We start from the raw sequence: 9,783 nt of genomic DNA on the forward strand, positions 1-9,783 counted from the left end.
TTTTTCATTACTCATCATATCTTCACCGACACGCTTACAACGAAAAAGGGTATATCCGTAAATCTGGTTACAATCCCGAGGACCGTTATTTTCGGTTCACATTTGCCATGGGTGTTAGAGTAAGGAAAGTCAGGGCTAGCACGTGACTCGGCGCGTGGTCAGAGTTGACTTTCAAAGTCAGAAAAATCAACGGTCCACAAACACATCTCGAATCATTTAAATAAATAAAAATATAAACACCCACTGAAGTAGCTTGTATGGCAGTGAATGTGAAAAGCTCTGATCTGTACTTTCATGGCGATATAGTGCTAAATATCAATTTCCCCAAACTCAATCATTTACCACTTTTATAATTTTCAAAGAATAATAAATACACCCAAAAAAGAAGATAAAAGTCATTTTCTTTTTCAAGGCTTCTCTTTCAACTTAGGTCTCATTGATCCTTTATTCTTTCTGTACGGTTCAAATTCTACACCATTGATTGTTTCTTGTTTCACATGAGCATCAGAACTGTCCTCAAGTCTATTACTATTATTATTATTATTATTATTATCATATAGGCCTTAGCCGAGATCTCTGTCTCTGAAGAAGAGAAAGAAAGAGATGAATAATTTTTGGGGTTTTATGGTCTGCTTGTTTCCGACGATCGCTGTTTCTTTTCTCGCTCCAATCTCGACAGCTCAGCTGAGTCGAAGCGAGACCAGAATTCTGTTCCAAGTCCAGAAGCTTCTGGAGTACCCTCAGACCCTCCATGGATGGTCAAACTGGACGAACTTCTGCTATATCCCAAGCTCGCCTTCTCTCAAGATCGTCTGCGACAAAGAACACCGAGTCATCACGGAGCTGAGCATCGTCGGAAACAGAACATCTCCGATGTCAAAATCCTTCTCAACAGACTCGCTCTTCACGGTCGTCACAAAGCTCTCAGCTTTAAAGGTCTTGTCTTTGGCGTCTCTAGGGATTTGGGGTCCTTTTCCGGCGAAGATCAGCCGGCTGAAATCTCTCGAGACGCTCAACGTGAGCTCGAACTTCCTCGCCGGAGAGATTCCGAGCTCGGTGTCCTCGATGACGTCGCTGAGAAGCCTCGTCTTGGCCGAGAACTCGTTCAACGGAACCGTGCCTGGTCTCGAGAGCTTGACTCTTCTCGAAGAGCTCGATCTGAGGAACAACTCGCTCAGGTCACAGATTCCGCCGGAGCTGATCGGCTTGGAGAGGCTCGAGAGGCTCGACATCTCCGGGAACGATTTCGTGGGGCCCGTCCCGGCCTCGCTCTTCTCGATGCCTTCGATCCGGTCCCTCGGATTGGCCGGGAACCAGCTCAGCGGAGGGATCTCGGCGAAAGCGACTTGCAATCCCGAGCTCGAGTTCGTCGACCTCTCGAGCAACTTTCTCACCGGGAAATTGCCGGATTGTATCGCCTCCGAAAATAGGACGGTTTTGGATTCGTGGAATTGTCTCTCGGCCGGAAGCTCGAGGAGCGCTCGGCAACGGCCTCGCTCTCTTTGCCATAAAGAAGCCTTGGCGGTCAAGCCGCCCGGCCGAGTCAAGAGAGAGGAATCAAAGGCCGACTTGGGACTCATCGTCGCGATCATCGGAGGCGTTTTGGGTATCGTGATCATCGCGGGATTGCTCGTTCTGCTCGCGATACGAAGAGCGAACGCGAGGAGGGACTTCGCCGATAATCGCTCGTTCGATGGATCCATAATCGATAAAGTCTCATTGCGCAGCGTTCCGAGAGCAAACATCGAATCGAGTAAGGCAGAAAATTTTCTTTTATTTGTGTGTAAACTGATGGCGAAATTTTTTTCGCGTCGTGATTTTTTATTTTTTATTTTTTGTTCTTGCCAGGGGGTTTGCCTCAGACGATTAGGCTCGCGTCGTTTGGGCTAGCGCCGTACCGGGTTTTTACGTTGGAGGAAATCGAAGACGCGACGAATGGCTTCGACTCTTCAAATCTAGTCGGAGAAGGGTCTCAGGGAAAGGTAAAAGAAATTGAAAAATAAAGTAAATATTGAGGTTTATCAAACTCATATGAGCAGGGACGGAGCTAGACATATATTTTAGGGGCTAATCTAAAAAAAAAAATTGGATTTTTTTTTATAGTTCGGGTTTTGTTTCGACAGGTCTACAAAGGGAAGCTCGGGGATGGTTCCGCGACTTTGGTCAAGTGCTTGAAACTGAAGCAGAAACACGTGGCCAATAGTTTGGTGCAAAGCATCGAAGCGGATCTGCGAAAGCTTAGACACAAACATTTGGTCAGCCTTCTCGGCCATTGCATTGTTACATACCACGACCAGCCAAACACTCCAACCACCGTCTTTGTTCTTCTCGAACACGTCTCGAACGGGTGTCTCACGGATTGTATCACTGGTAATTCTAGTTAAGAACAATAAAGAAAAAAAAGATCATTCTCTGATTTTGAGAAAAAATCTAAAATAATCGATGAATTTTTCGTCGGATGGATGCAGATTGGAGACGGAAAGAGTTGCTGAAGTGGCCTCAGAGGTTGGCGATCACCATCGGCGTCGCGAGAGGGGTTCAGTTCCTTCACACTGGAGTTTCCCCAGGAATATTCGGAAACGATATTGACATAGACAATATTTTGTTGGACGACAGTCTCTCGGGAAAGATTAGCAGCTATAATATTCCCTTACCTCCAAAGGTTTTAACTTTATATTTTTTTTCTTCTCAAGAAAAAAAAAAAACAGAATAATCATAGTTTCAAAGCATCAATACTAATGGTCGTGATTTTGAAATTATATTTGCAGGTGGGATTGGAGAGTCCACAACGCGGGCAAGGTGGGCGTATAGACAGGTATCATCACTTAATCTTTGACATGTCGAGTATCATTAAGATTTCATTTTAAATAAGTTTGACAGTGAGAAAGAGTTCTTCATGACCTTTATAAACACTACGAACCCTCGTTAAGCTCTTTATGTTTTCTGATGTGGTATCTTATAAGACTTTTGAATAACCACATTAAACGCAGAGGCGAGAATGGAGAGAAAGAAGATATTTATCAACTAGGAGTTATCTTACTCCAACTCATCACAGGGAAGCCAGCGAAATCCAAAACCGAGCTTAGCGATCTCAAGCTCAATGTATGAAACGAAACTTCTTTTGTTGCACTAAAAATATTTCGTATATCGATCGGCCTATTGACATTTGTTTCGTATTGTAGCTTGAGAGAGGGTTATCGGATTCGAGCATGAAGAGTGTTGTGGAGCCATCGATTCACGGGTCGTACGCGAACCAGTCGATGAAGACAGCGATAGAGATCACGCTCGCTTGTCTCTGCAAAGAGCCGACCAAACGTCCTTCCATAGAAGACGTTCTGTGGCATTTGCAATATGCGATGCAAGTTCAAGAAGGTTGGACCATGAGCAGTGGCAACCTTAGTACACAGATGTAGAGAAATGGATTTGCATTTTCACCACTAGCTTCTTTTTTATAATTTTTTTTATCTGTTTTGGAAATGTTTGTGTTTGTGACTGAACGAGTAAATAAATAAATATAAACACTACTCGTGTTTTCCTACTAATTTATTCATTTGTTTATTTTGCATCAAACCTGTTTTAAAGTTGCCACTAAAGCTTCTTTCCTTACCCTCACTGTGAGAGATGCTTAATCATGAATCCCAAAGTAAACCGTAATAATGTTACAAAAATTTATGTGGTTCAATTTTAGAAAAAAAACTGGTGGTCCATGAAAACTGTATAAGAATTTGATATTGTAATATATGTGGATGGTTTTTTATAGCGTTTTTTTTTTCTTCAAAAAGCCGTAATTACATAAAGCTTTATGTATATAAAAAACCATTGTTTCGGCTATCAGCTGCCGAAGTACTCGGGCAACAGAAATATTGTTTCTACAAACTTATAAGTTTGTAAAAATACACGAACCCATCGAACACGATGAAAAGAACTGAATTAAAATGAAAATGGAAGGGATAATAAGAGGCAAAATAGAATTTTATTGTCTTAAAATTGGAAGTCAAGGGAAAGAGAAGGGAAACTTGAGAAATCAAGGTTGTTATGATACAACATTTGAAAACCAATATATGTTTTGTCCATAGAAGGGGAAACAAGGTTTGCCCACGTGGAAGTATAAAAATACCCTTTCAGGATATGGGTGGATAAATAATGTTGCTTTAGATTTTTAAACACATTGAGATCTCCATGAAAAGCTACGGTTTGAAGTTGCGTCGAAGATCTTCAAATTTTATTCAATATGGATAATTTTTGAGCACTTGTTTGATAGTTTTTTAGTATTTTAAATACTGTTGAACAATTTGTGATTATATCTTTGGAAAACAAATATTGTGTTCGTAAAGAAAATCACCAGCTTTTCAAACTTTTGAAAAAAAATCAAAGTTTTGCTCTCAGTTTTCAAAGTTTTACATTATAATGTCAATTCAATTCATAACTTGGCTAATGCTTCCTTTTTAATCTTATTGCAAGCGAGAGTTGCTTAATCATCAAATCGAAAGTAAACCAAATTTTGAAATGCAGCATATCACCAAAAATTTCAGTCTACGACTACACACATATTTATATTTAAAGGAATAAAAGCATAATTTTCATAAAGGTTCAACTTACCGCTAACTGTTATTTCCGAACTGTGACTTCAATTTTATTGGTTTACCCCTTCCGTGTATACCGCGGTAAGTGTTGCTTAATAAATAAAGAGAAAATTGTTGGGTTTTTAAACCAGGATCATAAAATATACTTATATATTAAAAACATGGAAGAAAATAAAGTTGGGAAACAATACACACGGTACTGTGTTTTGATTGAAAGCAAACTGATTACAAAAGCTACACTGAAATGAATTACAAGCAATCTATTTATAGAGTAAAATTACTAGACACGTACATCCCCACTACATCCACTAACTTAGGGTATATGAAGACTAATTTCTAATAACTCCTCCACGTTCTACCTTAACAATATTAGCTATTAAAAAGGAAAACAAATAACGTAAACATCAACTACTAAAAGGCTAAAACTACTCCACGTTCTTAACTGATGCAACGGTTTTTTTCTTTCTTTTAATAAAATATCATAATAATATAGATTAAAACTAACAATTTCCCCCATACTCTAGATTTTTATACTCATCTAGTTCCATGTTCCGCGACGACTTTATCCCACGTAGATCACAGAAGTGCTGGTTCTTCGTCGGCATCGCAAATGAGGTTTGCTTCCTCTCGATTACGGTGGGGATTTTGGCACTCCGACGCGTAGTGACCGTACACATCGCAATTAAAGCACTTAATCTTGCTTTTATCGCGACCTCGGCCACGGCTATCACTGCCATTTCCACCACTCCTCTTCATCCGCGACACCCACTCCGAGTGTGTGAGAAGCAAATTTCCTTCTTCCTTCTCGTTGTAGCCATGAAGCCTCTCTTCGTGAACCTTGATACGACCTATCATCTCTTCCATGGTCATGGTCTTGAAATCGCCAAATTTCTCGATCGACGTCACGATTTGCAAATTTTTTGGCGGGACGGCCCGGAGAAGTTTCTTGACGACGTAGACCTCTTCTACTTTGTCGCCCAATGCTCGGATGCCGTTGACAATCGCCGTCAACCTCATGGCAAAGTCATCCACCGACTCGCAATCTCTAAGGCGAAGCGCCTCGAATTCACTCTTCAAGGTTTGCACCTTCGCCTCCTTGACGCGCTCCGCGCCCATGTGCATCGTCTTGGCATCTCCCACGCTTCCTTAGCCGAGTCCTTCTCGGCCAACGTTAGGAGCGAATCTTCCGGGACTCCTTGATAGATGGCGGCGAGAGCCAATCTATCCTTGCGGTCATCAACTTCGTCGTGCTCGATAGCCTCCCACACCCCTTGAGCCTGCAAGTTGACCCGCATCTTGATCGACCATGCGCCGTAGTTGCTCCGTGTGAGCAACGGATATTGAAGCGTCATGATTCGCTCTCTTCCGCTATTTTGCATCGCTACATCCGCGATGACCCGGCTCGGCGACGGCATTTGCTTCGGTATCCCTGACGCTCTGATACCACTTGTTGGGTTTTTAAACCAGGATCATAAAATATACTTATATATTAAAAAAATGGAAGAAAATAAAGTTGGGAAACAATACACACGTTACAGTGTTTTGATTGAAAGCAAACTGATTACAAAAGCTACACTTAAATGAATTACAAGCAATCTATTTATAGAGTAAAATACTAGACACGTACATCCCCACTACATCCACTAACTTAGGGTATATGAAGACTAATTCATAATAACTCCTCCACGTTCTACCTTAACAATATTAGCTATTAAAAAAGAAAACAAATAACGTAAACATCAACTACTAAAAGGCTAAAACTACTCCACGTTCTCAACTGATGCAATGGTTTTTTTTTTTTTCTTTCTTTTAATAAAATATCATAATAATCTAGATTAAAACTAACAATTTCCCCCTAATCTAGATTTTTATACTCATCTAGTTCCATGTTCCGCGACGATTTTATCTCACATAGATCACAAAAGTGCTGTTCTTCGTCGGCATCGCAAATGAGGTTTGCTTCCTCTCGATTACGGCGAGGATTTTTGGCACTACGACGCGTAGTAATCGTACACATCGCAATTAAAGCACTTAATCTTGCTTTTATCGCGACCTCGGCCACGGCTATCACTGCCATTTCCACCACTCCTCTTCATCCGCGACACCCACTCCGAGTGTGTGAGAAGCAAATTTCCTTCTTCCTTCTCGTTGTAGCCATGAAGTCTCTCTTCGTGAACCTTGAGACAACCTATCATCTCTTCCATGGTCATTGTCTTGAAATCGCCAAATTGCTCAATCGACGTCACGATCTGCAAAAATTTTGGCGGGATGGCCCGGAGAAGTTTCTTGACGACGTAGACCTCTTCTACTTTGTCGCCCAATGCTTGGATACCATTGAAAATCGCCGTCAACCTCATGGCAAAGTCATCCACCGACTCGCCATCTCTCATGCGAAGCGCCTCAAATTCACTCTTCAAGGTTTGCACCTTCGCCTCCTTGACGCGCTCCGCGCCCATGTGCATCGTCTTGAGCATCTCTCTACGCTTCCTTAGCAGAGTCCTTCTCGGCCAACGTTAGGAGCAAATCTTCCGGGACTCCTTGATAGATGGCGGCGAGAGCCAATCTATCCCTGCGGTCATCAACGTTCGTCGTGCCTGATAGCCTCCCACACGCCTTGAGCTTGCAAGTTGACCCGCCACTAGGACAAAAAACGTCATCCGGTGCGACGAATGTCGCACCAAATACCTCAAATGTCGCACCTAAAACCCCGTTGCTAAAGGCATTAGGTGCGACATGTCGCACCTAATAACTATACCTTTAGGTGCGACACTTTCAGGTGCGACAATCTCGCACCTAATGCCCAAAATATTTTCCAGGCAAATTTATAAAAATTGGCGGGTTATTCATATCGGGTGCGACATTGTCGCACCTAATACCATTCCCGCCAATATATTCGGTGCGACACCGTCGCACCGAATATGTTATTTTAATTAAAAAAAAATTACAAAATTAGAAAATTAAAATTCATTTAGAATTAAATAAAAATTAATTAACAAAATTCTAAATTAATTAGAAATAATATTCTGAAAATAGAATTCTTAATTAAAAATACAAATTCATTCTAAAAAAGAGAAAAAATGAATTCCTAATTTTTTTCCTATAAAACTTATCGATAGTAGAATTCCCTCTACCGAATAAGTTGCCTGAACTTCGGGAACCGCTTCCGCGTCCTCGTCCACCGCTGCCTGACGCGCTGCCGCTCGCTCCGCCGCTTTCGTAAGGACGGTCTCGCAAGAAATCCATAGAACCAGGCGTAGAACCCGGCGTGGAACCTAGCGTCTGCTGATCAGTCCCATCTGATTGCGGTGCAGGCGGAGGTTGGGGAGTCGTGGGAGGCTGGTTATGCATCTGGCTGAGGAAGGCGATCTGTTGCCGCATCTCCTGCAGCTCGGCTTGTTGGGCATCCAACTGAGCTCGCATCTCGGCAACCAATGGATCGGTCTGAGATGACGAACTTGACGAGCCTCTATCTAGCGTTTGGGCAACACCCAGCGATGACCTTGGGATCGAAGGCCCTAGACCGACTTCCCAGTCTTTGCGTACTCCCAAAACATCGCGCATCGCGTACATCTCCGCATCTTCTTGGGAGATCACGGTGTTTCGCTCCTCCGCTTGCCGCAAAATATCTATCGTCTGCGTGGTGATTTGATCCTTCAAAATAAAACCACAAAAAACTTATCAGATAAGAAGAAATAAAGTTATTAAATATAGTAAATAAAAAAATTAACTTACGTATTGCGACTTCGCGAAGTCCTTCGTCCACGATCCCTTAGCGTCATGGTGTTTTTCTGACCATATCGCTAAAGCCGAGCCTATACTCCCATCTTCCCTTCGCTGTAATTTTTCAACATTAAAATATGAATACATATATATTGCATATTAATTTTAAGAGACTTACGTTCCTCGAGCGATGACCAAAAATACTAAGCGAGCCTTGTCTCGCCTTCGTCTTCTTCATCTTCCAATTTTCCCGGTTGCGGAGAGATTTCGCCTGCAAGACATTAATTCGTTAAGTTTAATTTTAAGAAATTCGAATAACCATCGGAAGTTCAACCCATACCTTATGCTCCGGCGAGTCGAACGTCTCTATTGCTTTCAACCAGGCTTCCTTGTTGTAGCCTTCGGGAGTTTCATTTTTAGCGAGATCCTTACTCCCGCAAAATGTCTTGAAGAAGAGCTGCGACAACCTCGACTTTTGGTTACACCCTGGTCTCCCAGAAAATAACTATACAAGCATCTTTATAGATGTGAACGAATGAATCAAAGAGTTGAGAATATAACCCTAATTTTTAATAGCAACTCAAGATTTAGTTCGATCTACACTATGACCATCATTTGTGATTGCGATACTTCCTACCATAACGATCGCTTAAACGATGTACTTAATCGCAATCTATCCAGGTCATGTACAGACCAACTGTACAAAATGCTCTAATTCAGTGAAAATCTATCCACTGTTGAACCGCGTATGTGATCTCAAATCTAGCTACTCATACATAGATTGATCACTGACCAGTTTAAGCGCTCCACCCAATACTTATATTAATCACATCATATATAGAGATATAATCCTAGTTAACGCATAGGGCTAAGAGTTTGATGAATATTCATATATCATACAAAAAATATTACATATAATCAAGTAATAAAGATAAATATATATTTTATTAAATTCAACCGATAAATGTTTATTACATGCTCTTCTATTAGGCAATAATCATAACACCAAGATGCGTCATGGGCAAAGCCACGACCTTCCACCAGGGCGAACCATCAAGACACGCAATGGTCCGAGGAGGAACACGCTTGGGACTATGGTCGGGTCACGCCACCCTTGCCAGGGCCATGGTCGGGCTAAGCATATAGCCCAGGGTAGTGCTGCCAATTAGGCCGGGCCGCCCGTGGGTAAACCGGCCCGACCTTTTTTTCAAAAGTTTTGGGTCGGCCCGACCCTTTTCGGAAAAGCGTCGAGCCAAACCGGGCTTCATGAATGGCCTAAGCTGGTATCATTTGCACATGGCCTCAAGTCCGGCCCAGTCCATGCCCTAAATAAGCCCAACCCGGGCGCGAACCGGATCTTAATTAGGCCCGGTTCGGGCCAAACCATTTAAAAAAAAAAATAATATTATATATTTGTTGTTTTTATGTATAAAAAATTACTTTTGACACATAAATTTAATTATATACAAATGATATTAAT

At 41.9% G+C, this 9,783-nt stretch overlaps 1 protein-coding gene across 1 annotated transcript; it reads left to right on the forward strand.

Annotated features, from left to right (window-relative positions):
- Positions 1-241: 241 nt before the first annotated feature.
- Positions 242-3,542, forward strand: LOC149403076 (Leucine-rich repeat protein kinase family protein). Its single transcript, XM_089609374.1, has 7 exons — positions 242-1,753; positions 1,849-1,982; positions 2,124-2,370; positions 2,469-2,662; positions 2,769-2,815; positions 2,991-3,102; positions 3,183-3,542. The coding sequence occupies exons 1-7, from the start codon at positions 604-606 to the stop codon at positions 3,411-3,413; spliced, it is 2,115 nt and encodes a 704-aa protein (XP_089465500.1). The 5' UTR covers positions 242-603; the 3' UTR covers positions 3,414-3,542.
- Positions 3,543-9,783: the final 6,241 nt, after the last annotated feature.

Source organism: Urtica dioica, chromosome 3, assembly GCF_054948205.1.
Source record: "Urtica dioica subsp. dioica isolate 48M chromosome 3, U.dioica_male_clone48M_v1_H2, whole genome shotgun sequence".
Taxonomy (NCBI): Eukaryota; Viridiplantae; Streptophyta; class Magnoliopsida; order Rosales; family Urticaceae; genus Urtica; species Urtica dioica.